The 17,947-nt window shown below is 42.4% G+C and overlaps 2 protein-coding genes across 3 annotated transcripts in view; one reads left to right on the top strand and one right to left on the bottom strand.

Annotated features, from left to right (window-relative positions):
- Positions 1-1,229: 1,229 nt before the first annotated feature.
- birc7 (baculoviral IAP repeat containing 7) lies at positions 1,230-5,000 on the top strand. Its single transcript, XM_029435835.1, has 7 exons — positions 1,230-1,933; positions 2,430-2,529; positions 2,695-2,776; positions 2,923-2,968; positions 3,690-3,899; positions 4,449-4,514; positions 4,671-5,000. The coding sequence occupies exons 1-7, from the start codon at positions 1,393-1,395 to the stop codon at positions 4,868-4,870; spliced, it is 1,245 nt and encodes a 414-aa protein (XP_029291695.1). The 5' UTR covers positions 1,230-1,392; the 3' UTR covers positions 4,871-5,000.
- A 131-nt stretch (positions 5,001-5,131) lies between these two features.
- Positions 5,132-17,947, bottom strand: part of nkain4 (sodium/potassium transporting ATPase interacting 4) — a 43,177-nt gene continuing 30,361 nt past the window's right edge. Inside the window, exons 5-7 of one of the 2 annotated variants that reach the window (XM_029436198.1) lie at positions 16,502-16,562; positions 8,422-8,506; positions 5,132-7,596 (exon numbers count right to left, since the gene is read on the bottom strand). In XM_029436198.1, coding sequence (XP_029292058.1) covers positions 7,587-7,596; positions 8,422-8,506; positions 16,502-16,562 — 156 coding nt within the window. In that variant the 3' untranslated portion in view covers positions 5,132-7,586. The remainder of the gene's footprint in view (positions 7,597-8,421; positions 8,507-16,501; positions 16,563-17,947) is intronic. The other variant, XM_029436199.1, reaches the window with a different exon arrangement.

Raw genomic sequence — 17,947 nt, forward strand, 5'->3', positions numbered from 1 at the left:
AACTCATACACATTGGTACTTAAATTAAAACATTTACTCTTAACTTGTAGCCTAATGGCATTGGTGCTATTTACTGCAATCTGTGTGGGTGTAAACAACGCCAGGGGGGCTATCAGCAGACTGTGTGTTTTTTCTGCAGGGCCCCTAACTGATGCAGTTCAGCTCAACACAGTGCTCATGTGAGACTTACTGGAATGTAAAAATGATACAAGGTAGTAAAGGTCCACAGTAAACTTAAGCATTGCAAACTTAGATGTCGAATCTATCTTCTCTTTACTTTACTTTACTTTTGCACACACCTCCCTCTATCAGTATTTTTGCACATCCTGCACTAAACTGTAGTAGCCTAGATATTTGTTATAGTATTTTATTTATAGATTTACTGTAATTATATATATATATATATATATACATATATATATATATATATATATATATATATATATATATATATATATATATATATATATATATATATGTTCTTGATTTTTGCAGTGCTTTGCTTTTATTTTAGTTTCCTCTGTTTATTGTATGCACCAAATACCATGCTAAATTCCTTTTAAGTGAAAACATACTTGACAATAAACCGTATGCTGATTCTGGTACACACCAACATTAACCCTTTTTTTGGCAGGTGACCCTACTGGGATAGACAGAAAGTTATGGATAGAAACGATAGGATTTGTATTAGACATCTGTACTGTGTGTGGTCATTAGGTGCATGCATGAGCCTACATAGCAGGTTGAAACGTATTACTTCTAATGTATCGTGAACTGGTTTGGTTCAGTTATTACTCCCTTTAACCACCAGGAGGCAGCAGTGATGCACCCACAGCCCCCTTAAACGCCCATTGTTCCCGCAAAGTATTACTACACAACTTATTAGTATTTGTATACTATTTAACTCCTTCATCTTCACTTAATCTTACAACCTCAAGAGCAAAATATGTCTCCCTCCTGTAGGTCATTGAGGACCAAAACACCCAACCATTGTAGAGAGAAGGATTCACAGGAAAAACAACCAATGTGTGCTTGAGTTGTTCACGTTAGAGGTTTCTGTTATTTAGTTGTAAGCTTTTAAAGTGTCCACATTGTGCTTAATGGTATTTTTTTTACAGTATAGTTATATCCTTTTAATAGTTATATTAGTTGTTTGTCCATAGTATTCTTCTGAAATGCTCTACATGTTTTTTCCTAAGAGGCAGAGCAACATGGCATGTTCACGCTTTCATTCATTCAAGGATCAATGAGCATACATTCTGGCATTTGGTGGCTTTTCTGGAAAGCAGTCTCCTGTAGGCCGCTGTGCAGGCCCCCACAGCTGATCATATTAGTTCAGCTGCTGTGCTGCACTCACCTTCAGTGCGCGCACCACTATGGACCGCAAAAGGGATGACTGGCACAGGACAAGAAGAGAAAGGAAAACCTACATGCCACAGAATGATGGATGACAGGAGTACTACGCTGCACATCCTCGAGGAGCCTCAGATGCGAAGAGAAGGGGAGAGACTTCGAACTTTTCAGAACTGGTCAGCAGATGAACCTGTCACATCTGGAGACCTGGCCAAGGCGGGCTTCTTCTTTCTAGGCCCCGGGGATAAAGTCCAATGTTTCTGCTGTGGAGGGATTTTAAGATGTTGGGTACATGGGGACAGCCCGGACACCGAGCACAAGAGGCATTTCCCAACTTGCAGTTTCATTCTGGGTCGAGCTGTGGGAAATATTCCTCTCCAAGTTGGATCCTCCGACTCTGTGGACGGCCAGCTGTTGAGTCAACTGCAGAGGATGACGATGGATGAACAGGGGACAGCTGGACAAGCGGTCTACCCAGAGATGGAGGCGCAGGATTCCCGGCTCACCACTTTCCACAACTGGCCAACAGATGCCTCAGTTCAGCCAGATGTTCTCGCCAGAGCAGGATTTTTCTACACAGGTACTGATTGTCTCACTATAAAGCTTGAAAACATGCTATCCTTCTTATTTAATGTCATAATATTTAGCAACATTTTAGTGTCTGTGAGTGTATTTCAGTGAAATATTCACCGTTGACCCAGTGCCTGCTAGAGCAACCTCTCTTTGTAAGAGAGTTCATGGTACAATTGTTCTGCTGAGTCATGATGTTGTGGACAGAACCAGCTGGACAAAGCTGGGGCTGCTAAAGAAGTAGGGTTTCCACAGCTTCAGGCAATACACACAGTGTGGGCACAATATCATGAAAAACCAATACAAAAATAATGCTATAAAATAAAGTGACCTTAAAGTTATAGCGCTTTTGTGAAGCTGATATTGTTAGTTTCATTGAGACTGCGTCAGAGAGCGGTCGATTCCACTTGTTAAAGAGATGTTCTGTGTTCAATTGTAAAGCTGTAGAGATTCACAGAGTTTCTGTCGTTAGACTCCTCTCACAGCCGTCCCGTTCACCCCGACAGGTCACGGTGACAATGTCAAATGCTTCTACTGTGACGGAGGGCTGAGGAACTGGGAGGCAGGAGACGACCCCTGGCAGGAGCATGCCAAGTGGTTTCCACGGTAACAGCAGGACTTGTCACAAGGCAGATATAAAGACATCAGTTGAATACATACTTGCCAATTTCTTCCCTGAAATGTTTATTTCAATATGTATACATGTCAAGCTTTGTTTTGTGTTCGGTATTTATGCTTTAGATTATAAAACAGCATCTTTATATTTCTCAGATGTGAGTTTTTAATCCAGGCAAGAGGACAGGAGTACATCAGCAACATACAGGATGCTCATTTCCATCTGGGTGAGACTGTGGTGAGAGCTTTCATCCCGCTTATCTGCTCAGAATAAAGTCTGCTTGGAATTACAGCATTCATTATAGTTAGACATTGATAAATGACATGTTTGTCATTGCTGACTTTAGATCATTCATGAATCAAAAATATGATGACTTCTTCTAGGTTGGATCACAGACTTCCACAGGCAGAGACATCGGATCCAGAAACGGTAAGTCATATAAAAGTGAAAACAAGGCAGGGAATTCTGGGTATTTACCCAGAAAGAATCTTTATTCCTACCAAGCAGACCTGGGAAGCAAGATAGCAGCCTGCTTTGATGGCCATAATTATCTTTTTGTACCCTGCAGTGCAAAGAATCAAACTGTCAACATCCACTCTCGCTCGTTCACTTAAAAGGGGAAAGGTGGAGCAAACATCGTGAGTTGCATTGCAGGTCGTGCAAAGTGAGAAAATAAATTCTGCAACCAGTTGATTTAATTATTCTTGGATCAACCTGGCACAAGGTTAATTAAAGAAAGTTGCACATAGCATACCTCGCACCACAGCACTACTTAAAATATCAAATTAGACTCTGAAATGATTCTCTTAGGTAAGAAGCAGGTTCATTACTTTTATTTGGGAGAAAATTAAATAACGGCAGCTAATGTTTGCTATAGGATTGCAGTAATTAGAGAGTGCTATGGAAACCAGTTGTGGCCCATGGTTACAGGGCAGGCACGAGAGAGGAATTCAAAATATAATCCATTTCAGGAGAAGTATTGACAGACAAAGGTAAGCTGCACATTTTGTCATTGAATGTTATGTTCCCATTCATCAACTACGTTCCTTGTAGATTATGTAACATTTGATGATGTGTAGATGTGTTTCCCTTAAATGTGGCTGCTCACTGGTCACGTCTTCCTCACTTCTTCTCCCCTCTCATGTCCCAGATGTGGTCGGAGGTCTGGCAGCTTCCTCAGCCATGCTCTCCCCTGTGGTGCAGACTGTGCTGCAGATGGGCTTTGAAGCCAACCTGGTGGAGAGTCTGGTGCAGACCAAGTACCTTCTGACAGGTCAGCACTACACTTCTGTGTCTGACCTGGTCACTGACATACTGCAGGCGGAGCAGGAGGACAGACAGAGGGGACCACAGAGCAGAGGTAACAGCCTGTGGTGGAAAGTATGAAGTACATTTACTCAAGTATGGTACTTAAGTACATTTCGGTGGTACTTTACTTGAGTATTTCCATTTTCTGCTTCTTTATGCAATTTAGAGGAACATTTTGTACTCTATACTTTTAATCAGCTAGTTACTTTCCAGATGAATACTTTACATAATACACATATGATAAGCTAATAATATACATTGTTTAAACCATGTTAATCTTAAACCAGTGGCTTCCAACCTTTCCGGCTTGTGATCTCTTACCAAAGTTTGGTTGGGGCCTTCTGTCTATGAGATGTACTTTTACTTTTGTTACTTAAAAGGTAAGTTTTTCTAATAATGCTTTTGTACTTTTACCTATTGTAGGACTTTAGCTTGTAATAAAGTATTTTTACATGAAGCAACTTCTTCTACAATCTGCCAATTAAGTTTTTTGACTATTTGATATGAGCAATAATATAATAAAACATTTGCAACAACCCAAATATCAATGTTACAACGGATGCAATATGTTTGACTGTCTTTTTTTTCACGTGCCTTTCAGATCCAGATACGAGGCAGGGCTCCAGTGCTGGAAGTGTGAGGACACACACACCCATCAGAGAGAAAGGTCAGAGGTCAACACCTATACGATTTGCCAGGGGAAAATCATAATCAATAACACCTTCGAAAAGCTATATTATTGCTCTATCCTGCAGATGCAACACATAGCTTGTATGTTTGTGTGTGTGCTCATCTAGCTTTCCGTTTTTTCGGTTTCTCCCAGTGATGGACCCGAACCCAGAGGAGCTGCTGAGGCAGCTGCAGGAGGAGAGGACATGCAAGGTGTGCATGGACAAACTGGTGTCTATCGTCTTCATCCCCTGTGGTCATTTGGTGGTGTGTAGTGACTGCGCTGCCAGCCTGCGTCACTGCCCCATCTGCAGAGCTGTGATCAGAGGCAGCGTTCGTGCTTTCATGTCCTAAGGCTGTAGTGAGAAAACGCTGTTGTACAGGTGTTGCATGAGTGGCCTTGAGTTCCCCTCTGTACTCATTTGACATACTACTGCCAAAAATAAAGAGAATTTCGATTTTCTTTAAGAGTTTTCAGATTATGTTCCATAATAAACATTTCTAAGCTGTTCTATGTGTATGGTCATTATTATTATTTACAGTCAGGAAGTGCACTTCACAAAGACAATTTTTATACGCACAACACGTGTACTGAATGACACACAACACGATTAAAAGAGCACATTCTTTTATTAACAAACACCTATTTACATGAGCACAAAGCACAGTTCTGGATAAATAGGATTACACAATCAGGTCACAAGGGGTTGAGGCATCACAGGACACAAAATAGAAGAGAGATACAAAAAAAAAAAAAAAAAAAAAAAGAACCTGTTCCACTTTCTATACAAAGAAAAAGAATTATCTACAAACAGGTGGAATCTTTTTCAGTGGAGACTAGCACATACACACACAACCCTAACAGGTTTCAACTAATTCCAGTCACCGGGGGTTTAGGAAGAGGCTGTATTGCACTGAGAGGAAGACTAGGTTTTTTTAGTTTTTTTTTTACATAGTAGCATTTACTACTAATACTGATTATGTTACAATATGAGGTGCTTTGTTTTCTTTCTAACCCACACACCAGGAAGCCTACCAGGGGTGTGTAAACCTTTAAAGACATAGACAAGACATAAATTATTGCATCTTGCCAATCGAGGGGTGACCAATCAAATCAAAATGGGTCACTCGTCATTCTGAAATTAGCCAGTAGAAGAGGTCAGATGATTTTCACACTCATAACAGTTTGTGGACTTTCTATCTGGTAGTGAAGAACATCTAATGTAACGGAGGAATCTGACACACAGCAGGATATTTTTAGATGCCGACAAAAAAAAAAGAAGACAGAATAAACTTCTTTGTTCACAAATCTTTTGATTCCCCCCCCCCCAAAAAAAATTGCGAAGCAGACAATTTCAAACGTAGCACCAAGAAATATTGTAATCAGACAAATGTTATGCATTCAAATGTGGTGGGCAACAAATGATGTTGACCTAAATGATAAAGAAGGAGCGAGCGTAACACTGAGACAACTCTTCCTACATGACAATTACCCAGAAAAAAATGTACTGATATCTGCAGACAAAATAGATAATTGTTTTTAAGACAAAACGTGGAGATTTATGGACCCTGCAGCAGAAACACAGTAGCCTTGCAACTTGTACATGAACTCTTTGAACACCAGAGAGCAGTAGTGATTCACACAACCAGTAAGGCAACAGGGGATCTGACTTTAACTCTGAGAGATCTGACATTAACAACAAAAAGTGCGACCAATCAGTATTAGGAGTTATGATCTACTTTTGCCTAAATAAAAATGTGTTAAATTGCCGGGCCGAGTAAAATTAATCTGAGTAAGAAACTAATCAGCAGAAGCTTTCAGTTACTATTTAACCAGCTCCTATACAGCCGGTTGAAGACATCAGTTTTGCCATTTCGTCATTACATAATATGTTATACACATAATTACAATACAAACCCTGTAAAAAACATGCTATAAAACAATCACAACTGAGACTATCGACATTGAGAATCTACACGCTCTGGTTCACTCAGGTATAGGCTATAGGCTACTTCCACACTGAAGACCATACTCATTCAACTTAACGCTTTTGTATGCAATATGAATAGTTAGACCATTTCTATTGATTTCTTGAAGTTAAAAATATGTTGTGGAACCTTTGCTTGACTGTGTGTAATGATCACCCCTGTCAGACGCCCGATGTGTCAGTAGTTAGAGGAGAAACAGAGACTTCTTCCAACACCCGACACTTCCGAAATACTGACTTGGCTGTTAAATAGTCTCAACAATAAGACTCCACGAATAAAAGTAAGACTCACGTGCCTTTCCTTGTGTTTGAACATCTCTTAAAATGCTCTTTTGATAGTTAACATTTCAAACTCTAAATCCAAAATCCCCCCCCCCCCCCCCCCACCCCTCTTGTTTCATTATTTACATTTTCTATTTTTGACGGATTCCCCAGTAGGTTTGGTGCTTTTGTTTCCTCCCCTCCCTTTACCTCTCCACTCCCTTGCCTCTTCCTGCTTTGCTTGTGTATTTATGCACACAGATCCTGGCCTAAAGTAAACAGGCAGCACACAATGGCTCATTCCACGGGCTGCCACTGTAATTCAGCCCTCCGGCCAAGATCTGAGCCAAACCAGCAATAACATGCTAAATCATGAGTCCTCTAAGACACAGTACCACAGACCGGGAATGCTGGACAGTCTCTGATTACATACACAATGTATTTATATGCAGTCCATGTTCTATGCAGTCTTCGGGAGTATTAGACCATTATGGGCAGGTCACAGCAATGGGACCTCAGCAGAGAACTAAATACAAAGAAAATGATTGATACTTCTCTAAATTACACAATATGAGGCTTTGTTGCACTGTAATCCACCCTTTCCTGGAACCCGTCATCCCTCCCTGGAAAACAATGGACCCTAACTGAGAATTGTTGGTTTTTCCGGGCAGTACACCAGTAAATGACATGTTTAAAGTACTGAAATCAAGAAGGGGAGGAATGTTTGGCGTGCCCATGTGAACTGGGATGTTTGTGTCACAACAGCCATTTTGTCCACGTGGGAATTTGCTGTGTCACCTCCCCGCTGGACGCTCTCTTATTTACGGAGACCTGCAGAGAACAGAAACATGGGGGACATAGAGAAGAGTTAGCGGTTGTTGGGCAACTCTCACTCACACACACACACACACACACACACACACACACACACGCACGCACACGCACGCACACGCACGCACACGTACGCTCGCTTCCTTGGACAAATTTCTCCTGGATATAACTCCCAGTAGATTGGGGGAGACGAAAACTTCCTCCTTCCCATTAGAGACGGAGCTGATTAAACTGTCAAGAAGCTAATAAAATATTCATGTCATGTTGGCAGAGAATTATTACATGACTTCCCAGACTTATTGTTATTAAGTTCTCTGCAGAACTTAATTGATTAATCCAATTTTTTTTTTTTTTCTCCATGTGCTTCTATCAGTAACTGCCTGCAGCGTGGGGACACACATGTGTACTACACACATACAAACATACACACACAAACGGTGTCACGAAAGGCCTTCATATTTCCAACAGCCCTCTGACAGGATGTAGCATGTTTCAGAAAGACGTTTACGCCCCAGACACAGAGCAAGCACTGCTAGTCACTGTTGTTTGGTAAACTTCTGGATCCTGATCAAATATTTGAACAAGCGTAAGTGGGCCTTGAATTGAGATTACTTGTTCTGATTTATGAACAGTTTTATGGAAAATCAAGCGATGTAAACATAAAGAGGAAACAATTACAAGCAGGCAACAAATAGGTACAATCTAAATTGTATGTGACCACAAAAGGCAACGGATAATGTGAACATTCACACGTATCTGCTCTTACAGTCACATTAAGAAACGCAGACATATACACATATGGTGGCATGACACAGTCATACTTACAGGTACATGGGCTTTAAGAGGAGATGAGATGGTTTCTCATTGACATGGTAGAGTGGGAATGGGTCAAATCCACCAATAAAATCAACTGAAAACAAAGGATTAAAACACATAAATTATGGAGTAAATCAAAAGACAGACAACAGAAAAAGACACTGAAGTAAATGAAAAAAACATGCGTAATGATAAAAATGATAAAACATGACAGCAGAATGAGAAATGAAATGGAAACTAAAGACACAGTGGGCACAGATGTAATGTAGGGATGTTGAAATGTAGGCAGCTTCCCAAGAGCAGTACAAGTCTGTTTTTAGTTTTAACAAATAAAAACTTTTTTTTATCTGGGCGTCTGCCTGGGGCTACAGGCAAAAGCTTGGGAACAGGTGAAGGCTGGCCAGCTGTCAAAATAGCCAAAGCCTTTTTATCGCTCAGAAACAGAGGTGACCTTCAGCCACCGACCGAATACTCGAGCCTTTCTGTTTATTTTCTCACTTAAAAGTTTGGACTCTAGGCCATGTGCAGATGAGCGTGCTATGTCACTTGAGAAAAGGAGAGGAACACGCTAGTAACCAAAGTGCTCTGTACTTTTGCACAGATGCAGAGAGATATTTTTGAGATGAAGGGAAAAGGCTTGCGGCTCTAGAGGGGACACAAAGGCTGAGAGGGGGGAGAGAGGGGAGAAAGAGAGGGGAGGACGGGGCGCGTCACGCTTGTCGGTCTGACTGACAGGGGGCCAAAGAGATTAGGTTGGAGCATGTGAAAGATGCCATAATGTCCAGGAGCTGTGAACACCAGGAAAAGAAGAAACGGAGATAAAAACCTGAGTCCGTGCATGCGATTAGTTTTCCTGCTAAGAACTTCTTCATCGGTTTTATGTAACCTTTCTTTTAAACAACAATACATATTTAGTGGCTATTCTTTTGTGTTTTTCTGTTAACAAAGCTTGTGTTCAGGTCTTATCCTGTGAGATTTATATCTTAAACCAAACTTTAACAATAACAATTTTGTTCAGTTTTCATCACAACAATGAATCAAAAGATCAAGAAGGCCTCATGGACCCCCCCCCCCGTGAAGCTTTAGTGACCCTAATGGGGGGTCAGGTTGGGAACCTGTGTTCTAAAAGAAAAAAGAAAAGAAAAATGGGCAGATCTTTTACTTTCTGGGAACCAACAGCTGTAGGGGGGGAAACAGACACTGGCCAGCCATGGAAACTACTGTAAGGGCAAATCAGTTCCATCCTGATAAGAGGAGCCAGGGGTGGTCTGCTGAATACTGATAGGTAGGCCGGATGAGTGCAGAGAGCCACAGGGTGAGCTAGGGGGGGCTGTCCCTTTCCTCTGACCCTGCCCTGGTTTCCTGGGATTCTAATTTTCATCTGTCCACCACAAACACACATCCCACTCACACAGACAAACGCACACAAATACCTCTTCCCATGCTCTTTTTCTGTACCACTGATTCTCTCATAAGAACGTGGGGAACCATTCCCTGCCACGATAAGCTGTGCTGAGGAATACAGTTAGATGATAATGACGGTTGCCATTTTTAGACACAGACGCAGATCTAGGGAAGGCGGTGTCTGTTTGTTCGGTCGGTTCATCCGACAGTCTGTCAATCAAACGCTTCCGTTCAGAGTGAAGTATCAGGACAACTATTGCATTGGTTGCCTTACAATTCAGCACAGATATTCAAGGTCTCCAGAGGATGAATTCTAATGACTCCTGACTTTTCATCTGGCACCAAAACAAGTCAGATTTTCAGTTCATGACAGGATACCTTGAAAAATAATAGCCACATTCCTGCCATGTGTCTTGTGCAGCATTCACAGTAATACTTTCATCATTAGCATGAGAGATCACCGCCTATCCACTATCTTTCAATACAAGCGCTATTGTTTCATTGCTGTATCTCGGTAGACATGTCTGCTAGTTAAGCGTTTTATTGGACTTTTTCAGCACTTTGCTGTTTATACTGTGGTTGTTATAATATATTGTATATCCTATAGCTCGTATGAATTTGAATTCAGTGGGTTGCAGTACAAGAGCTTAATGCTCACAGTCAATTTCCCCTGAATAAACAATGGTTGATGATCTTAAAGCTCAGAATCTGAGGCTCAACAGGTGCCCATAAGTGCCTCTACCTGCTCTTACTCTAATGAAGACATCCTATCTGTCAAAACATTAGTTGTTGCCCATTGTTAAAAGCCTCATCTATAACCCTGTGCACAATCCCTTCCTACATACTTTATAGTGCATGTCAGCCTGTAAAATGCTGTTGAATCTTTTTTCCCCATTAATTATTACACACATTGGTCTGAACTTGACCTTGAGGTGGATCTTTTATACAGCTCATTGAACCTTGAAGGTCTACAAATCGGTGTTTGTTTTTCAACGAGCAAAAGTAACGTGTTCTTTATGCTTTATAACTGCTTAAATTAACACTGCAACTAAAACGGTCTGTGCATTATTCTCGATCGGTGATTCAAGCTCAGTTTCTTGTAGGCAGAGGGAGAGAGTTGATTTACACTTGCGTGAACATACGCAGGAAATGAAAAGGTATGTAGGTCAATAGTTAAGGCATTAAGGTGCCCCTAAACAAGCAGGGAGTTATGTAAGACAAATATGTCTTTGTTCAATTAGCACCTGAACCAGGGAGGGAGACTGACAGTCAATATACTGTATATTGCTGCATCTCCCAACGTGTGTGTGTGTGTGTGTGTGTGTGTGTGTGTGTGTGTGTGTGTGTGTGTGTGTGTGTGTGTGTGAAGGGCTGGCGAGCTGACCATGAAATGAAACACAGGCACAGATACAAAGGGAAACTGTGTGGGGAAAACTGGGTTGGTGAGAATAAAAGAGCAAGTGAGGAAGATCAAAAGAAAAAAAACAAGGAGAGACAAAGACGGAGGGCAGACAGATAGTTCAAGACTTGTCTGTAACGCTGGAAGAGGTGAGTTACAAGACACAGTTGTGGTCTCTCTCTCTCTCTCTCAGGCTGCATTCACATCAAATCAGGAGATAAGGTGATTAGCCGCAGGGTTGTGCGGGGGTGTGGGAGTGTGACCCATGGCCCATTTGTGTGACATCATGTTGTGAACTTTGACACCCCAATGCATCTCAAGTAGACTTTATATTTGACAATTATTGTTTTCCGACAGAGCGTTGTTATGATCTCGACATTTCCCAAAGCACATTTCACAGCAGCTAAACAAGAAAAGACTGAGGGACTGTGCCTTGTGCTGGAGCTTGTTGCAGGAAACACGTCATCAAATGCTACCCATGGCAGCAAGAGGCACGGATGTTTACTGTACTCTCTCACCGACTCACTGTTTATGCGATTGGCTACCGGAGCGCCACAGCAAGGGCTGCGTTTCTCTAAAAGTTGAGTCTGTTTCAACTTTTCCGCTGCAGGCCCGCTGCGTTTTTTTTCCAGAATCCCCTGCGGCGCCAGACACTGGAGCCCAAACTCCACCCAACCCCCCCCCACACAAATGGGAGGACGTGCAATTTCGCTGGACCGCACGATTCGGTGTGAATGCAGCACACACACACACACACACACACACACACACACACACACACACACACACACACACACACTTTAAAAGAGCTCCTTATAGTTGGCTCCACTCTGCAGTGCTGCATCTCTGTCCTCACACACCATTACACAGCCATCACTGCTATCCAGGCTACTCATATATTTTAAAGACCGGTTCAGCTCTTTTATGCTTTGTTATTTTACATATGAAAACTTCAGGTATGTTTGATTGAGAGAGTATTTAAAGTTAATCATCCATGCAAAGAGGAGAAAGGTTCCAGGCGAAGATAGACCAGGAGAGCCTCTGGAATATGAAGATGAGCCTTAGGTGAGAACCTAATGTGGCAGATACAGAAAATGCTGCCACACTGCTTATTTTTTGTGCATCATCAGTGACTGGGTGTCTGTGTTAAACCCTCATTATTTGTGTCTTGGACGCTGCAACTACCAATTTCCTAGTGACAACGTCAAGCACACTTTCATTCTATTCTAAGATGCATCTTCAAGCATGCACTGACCCTGTCATAATGCACATTATCCATACAACTTGATTCATTATAAAATTAATAATGACAAAGCTTGAAATGCGTTTCCATCCGTGTCTGTTCATAACTGAACATACAGTAGCTCTGGCAATTATAAAATAATGGTCAAACAAACGAAGGAAAGTAATTGGACATGATGGTGAAAATAAGACCAGAGCATTTAGGTCAAATATGTTGGAACCCAGAGTAAGTATATATTTTATTTATATAAAGTACATTTATTTTATATTTATGCATCAGCACCACGACACTTTTAAAGATTTATGACCAATTTTACAGTAAGCCAGGATAACGAAATTTCATTTGAATTGTACATTGTATAACTCGAAATGACAATAAAGTTTTTTGATTGATTGATTGATTGATTGATTGATGTGCTAACACTGTAAGGCAGGACATCTGCTCACATTGTGTTTGCTATATTTTCAACTGTACACAATCAACATGCAGATTAAAGGATATGCACACCAAAACAGGTGTTTTCAATTACTCTGCCAGATTAGACCAAGCTCTATGTGCTAACAAGTGCAACACAACTAATAGTGTCAATCAAGCCCGGAGTGTGCACGCCCTAATCAGGCAACATAAGTGAAAACACCTGTGGGTGGATTTAGGGCTGTGCAAAAAATAAATCATCATTAGAAATATCAATTTGCGGCGATAAACACGTTGCAAAAGATTGATATTGCACTCAAGCTTTAGTTAGTTAAAAGATTGCACCAGTAGAAAACTGCACTTTAAACTGTCACTCTTTTTTAATGGTGCCTTTTTGTTTAATCTTTCATTTCTTCAATAATTTCCTTTTTATTTTTAATTCATCATGTAATTATTTGTTTTTTAGCAGCATACTAAACATAAAAACAGGGTTAGACTTTTATTTGACGCTTTGACCCTTTCACTCTTTTTACAACCTGAGGATAAGCTGCCACCTACACATCTATGCATCCCCCCCAGTGTCTCTGTCTGCTGTGGAGGATTTTCTGGGGATGTGACTCAGCACAGAGGGCGGCAGCATAATTAGCAGAGATGCTAAAGCGAGCTTATCCCGGCACTAGGCTTCTAACTCCATGACCTACTTTACAAAGAGGCTTTTCCCCACCACTCACTCTGTCGGTGTGTCTGCTCACCACCGATAACTCTGTTACAAATTCACACAAACACACGCATGCCAACACTTAGTCTGTCACGCACAGTCCGCTAAACACAAATACATGCTGTATATATGTATGAGAGCACGTACGCACGCACGCACGCACGCACGCACGCACGCACGCACGCACACCTGATGGTATATGATGCTTGTTATTCTGCCCATTGTATCTTCTTGGCTGTGTGTGCGCACTTGCATGGGTGTGTGTTTCATTCCGCTATTCTTTACGCAAGATTGAGCACTCAAATCTAACTCGCATGTCTCCCTGGAGAGTGAGAGAGTGCTCGGTGTGAGAAGAATTCCTGTCTTATCTCCTTATTTGTGAAAAGCTCATCTTGTCTCGTGTTATTTGCTCCTGCATATTGCCCAGTCTCCTTTTCCCCTCCTCGCCTTGCTCCTGAGAAACACCTCCCTCAGCTCCCCTCCATACTCCTCTTCCCGTCTTCCCCCCTCTCTTTCTGTCCCTCCTGAGGATTCTTCCTACCAGTCTTCTCTTGGCGAGGCGCAATCTACTGTGGAAGTTATTGACCAGCAAGGCGCTTAATGAGGCCGATAAAACGAGTGACCAGAGACCTCTAACCTTTTACAAGCACACATCATTAAAGCTCGAAAATCCAGAGATGGGAACAGAGAGGAGAGGGAGAGAGCGAGCAAAAGACTTCTGAAACACACTAAAATTGGATTCTCATACATGACTATTCCATCTAACTGTGGAGAAACCGAGAACAGGAATAAAGCATACGAGGGAGAAGTAAAGAAAAGGAAAAGTTCTGAGTAGGAGGAGAGGTGCTGAGGCAGCCGGGGAGCTCAATGCAGAATATTGCTTTAATCTGCACATCAAATGAGAGGGGAAAAATGAGAGCGGCAGAGTGCCTTAGCCCGTTCCTGTGTAGCTACGAGTGTGTGTGTCTGCGCACCTGTGTCTGCATGAACAAATGTGCGTGGGTGTGCAGGCAAGGGGCTGATTACAATAACAAAGAGCTAGCAGTTGGAAGCGATGTAGCAGCGTTTTACTCCAGCACAGCCTGGATCAGAGAAGAACCAGCAGATCATTAAAACCAATAAAAATCCCACCATGTTCTGTATTCACCCCATTTCTTTTCATGTAACCTTTCCTCATTGCTCTGTTGTTATTTTGATCTCTGTTTGAGTGGGGATGATTGTTAATTCAAACAAACACAATCTGTGCCAGCAGTCTGCAGAGGGGAAAACCAAAGCTCAAATGTCACACAAAACAAAAAGGAAAAGTCTTTAAGGGGAAAGTTTAGTTGACTCGATTCATGCTGAAATGGTATTGCCCTCCAGGGATTACTTAGGGGTGATTAAGTGGTACTGCACAGAGTTGGGGGTGGTGATGCTAACCACTCACAGCCAGTGAATCTCTGGTATGTGACCACCAAAGAACTTCTATACCACTCGTCTACAGGAACACGCACGGAAAACCACATCACAAGTCCCCCAAATGACAAGAGTCTGCTGTTTAAGATGCAATTAGTGCATGTAGTGCTTATGCTGTGTTCAAATCAAATTAGAGTTTGAGTGCATTACAAAAGGGATTGACATGATTACAGCCTAGCTCCAGATACTTCATAATTAGTATTCTAACAGGCACGGACGGTATGTATGAATATGTGCCTGAGAAAGTCTATGTAATCTTAGTTAATCCTCACAGAGAGTTTATACATTCAGCCATTTGGTTTCAAAGCACAAGCTAAAAAGGTACAAGGGAAAATTTGTAAAGGCAGATTCTCATGCATGTGGACATTGCTATGTGTACTGGAGAGTTACTGCGGTGCTAATCAGATATTTACGACCCTTAGATCAAATGTTTCCTGCCCTCTGATTGGCTAACCTCCAGCAGGACCTCTGACCTGCTGCCTATGAGGTCACAGCAGCAGGGTCATTTATCACAAAGTGTCCATCTCTAGTTTCTTCTTCTCTTATGACTCATTTCACGATGTCCCGTCGTCTTTTCCCACACCCTTCTCACACTCTCTGCCGGCTTTGACAGGAAAAGAATGAGAGTCAACTCTCACCCTCATGTGACTCAAAGTTAGAAGGTTTTACACGGACCAACATACTCCAATACGGACATGCGCTACAGTACTGACATACGGATCCACTTCAGAGGAAGGATGTACATGTTGGACTAGCAGCCGGAGAGACAGGCACAAGGAGGGAAGGTGTGTGTGTGTGTGTGTTTAGGAACAAGAACGTGGGGGAGGTGCAGTCCTGCGGTATAAAAACACCCACCCGAACCAGGCGACAGACAGCTGGAGCGACAAACAAGGGGGCACATGGAGAGAAGAAAGTGAGAAAAGTGAAAGCCAGAGTACATTAAAGGAGGTTTTACAACAGCCAAGGACCACACAGACCGAGGAGAGATGAGGCGACGAGTGGACATGTGAAAGAGAAAGGAAAGAATGGGCTGAACGAGGTGTGGAGAGGGAACACATGGCTCCTTCGGTTCTCGAGGGAGGGAGAGAGAGAGAGAGAGAGAGAGGAGAGAGAGAGAGAGAGAGAGAGAGAGAGAGAGAGAGAGAGAGAGAGAGAGTAGAGAGAGAGAGAGAGAGAGAGAGAGAGAGAGAGAGAGAGAGAGAGAGAGAGAGAGCCCAGCTGGCGTGGGGGAGGAGAGAGGAGGGAGACAGGGGAGAGCTGGGGAGGTGATAGTGTGGGGTGGGATAGGAAGATGAAGAAAGATGTAGCCCTGTTCTCCCAAACTCGGGTGTTTTCCATCTCATCTGTGTGAGTGTGTGTGTGTGTGTGTGTGTGTGTGTGTGTGTGTGTGTGTGTGTGTGTGTGTGTGTGTGTGTGTGTGTGTGTGTGTGTGTAAGGGTGAATTTAAGGGACTCACAGCTGTCCTCCTCCTCAGTGATAGCGCTGACAACATAACAGGCGTACACGAAGCCCAGGAGCTGTGAACAAGCAAACAAGAGAGGTTAGACTTCGCAGAGCTGGCAGTGTGCAGTTGAAAAACAGCTGTGCGTTTGCTTTGATGGACAACAAGATACAGCATCTGAACATCTGAAAAGTGAGAGTTTTGTGAGTATGCAGCCTCAGTTTTGAGAGACGGTGGCTGCGTGTTTATCAAGTGCAACTCATGGGTAACTATCAAATAAAAAATGACAAACAATTTACAGGTTCCAGCTTCTCAGATTTTTAGATTTGCTACTTTTCTTAAGTTCCCTTCAGATCTTTAGAGCTTTATCGCATCTTTCAGCTCATTGTTTTGATTTTCCAACCCGCAACTTCACTGTTTTTGGTTCAGTCACAGTGCTCGCATCGGTGTTATTTTTGACCACAGCCATCAGCCTTTAACAGGAACAAACCCATTGAAAACCCAATCTGCCCAGCACCAAACAACAGACACACAAAGTTAGAGATTAGCTAGTGAACATAGTAAGGCATATAGCTTCTGAAGAGCCAGATATTTCCATCAGGAGTTGGTGGAAATCAAAAAAGCCCTAAAAAGGAGAGTTGATATTTGCTTTACATACATCAGGTGTCCAGAAACAAGGATGCTGAATGTGTAAATGTACAACAGTTTGCCCAAAGTTCGCCAGATCCCCTTAAAAAGGTGATAGGGTGTCAATAATGTGTTCAAACCTCTACAGTGATCGACTGTAATAGCAGTGTTGGCCATGCTTACAAAAACAGGGCTCATAGAGTGTCCATACTGTAGTAGCTACAGTATATGCACAACCACACCAGAAAGCAACAAAGCTGAGCGAGTGCACAAAATGACTGTACGCCGACGCTCGTGCGGGCAAACAGTGCTGAGAATAGCCTGCGGAACTAGCAGATGGCTGTCTCAGAAACAAACACAGTGAGAGACAGACACCAAGAGACATCCTTTCTCCACCCAGCCATCCATCCATCATTTGGCACTCTGCCATGCCAATTAAAACAGCATCGGGCACGCTGCCCTCCTCGCACACTGAGTACACAAACACAAAACCCAAGAGGGATCGACTGTCTGTGATGGTGGCTATTTATATAACATTCATTCAACCTATAACTTAACTTGGCCTGTGTAATTATAGGAGGAACAAAGATGACGTGCAATTTGCGGGTCTTTCATCTCTACATTTGGGTTTGTTTCCTGTTTTTTATGCGTACAATATATTTGGACTTGATTGAAGTTCATCCAGATGTAGATTAAATGTTTTATTTATGAATGAGACGCAGGTGCGGTGTCTAGTAGAAAAGGGAATGGGTCTGTCTCTGTGTGGGCTAGATAGGATACACATAACTCTTCCCTCTGCTTATCTCTCACTCAGTTTTTTCTCTCTAGTATCTA

This window comes from Cottoperca gobio, chromosome 7 (assembly GCF_900634415.1).
Source record: "Cottoperca gobio chromosome 7, fCotGob3.1, whole genome shotgun sequence".
NCBI classification, from domain to species: domain Eukaryota; kingdom Metazoa; phylum Chordata; class Actinopteri; order Perciformes; family Bovichtidae; genus Cottoperca; species Cottoperca gobio.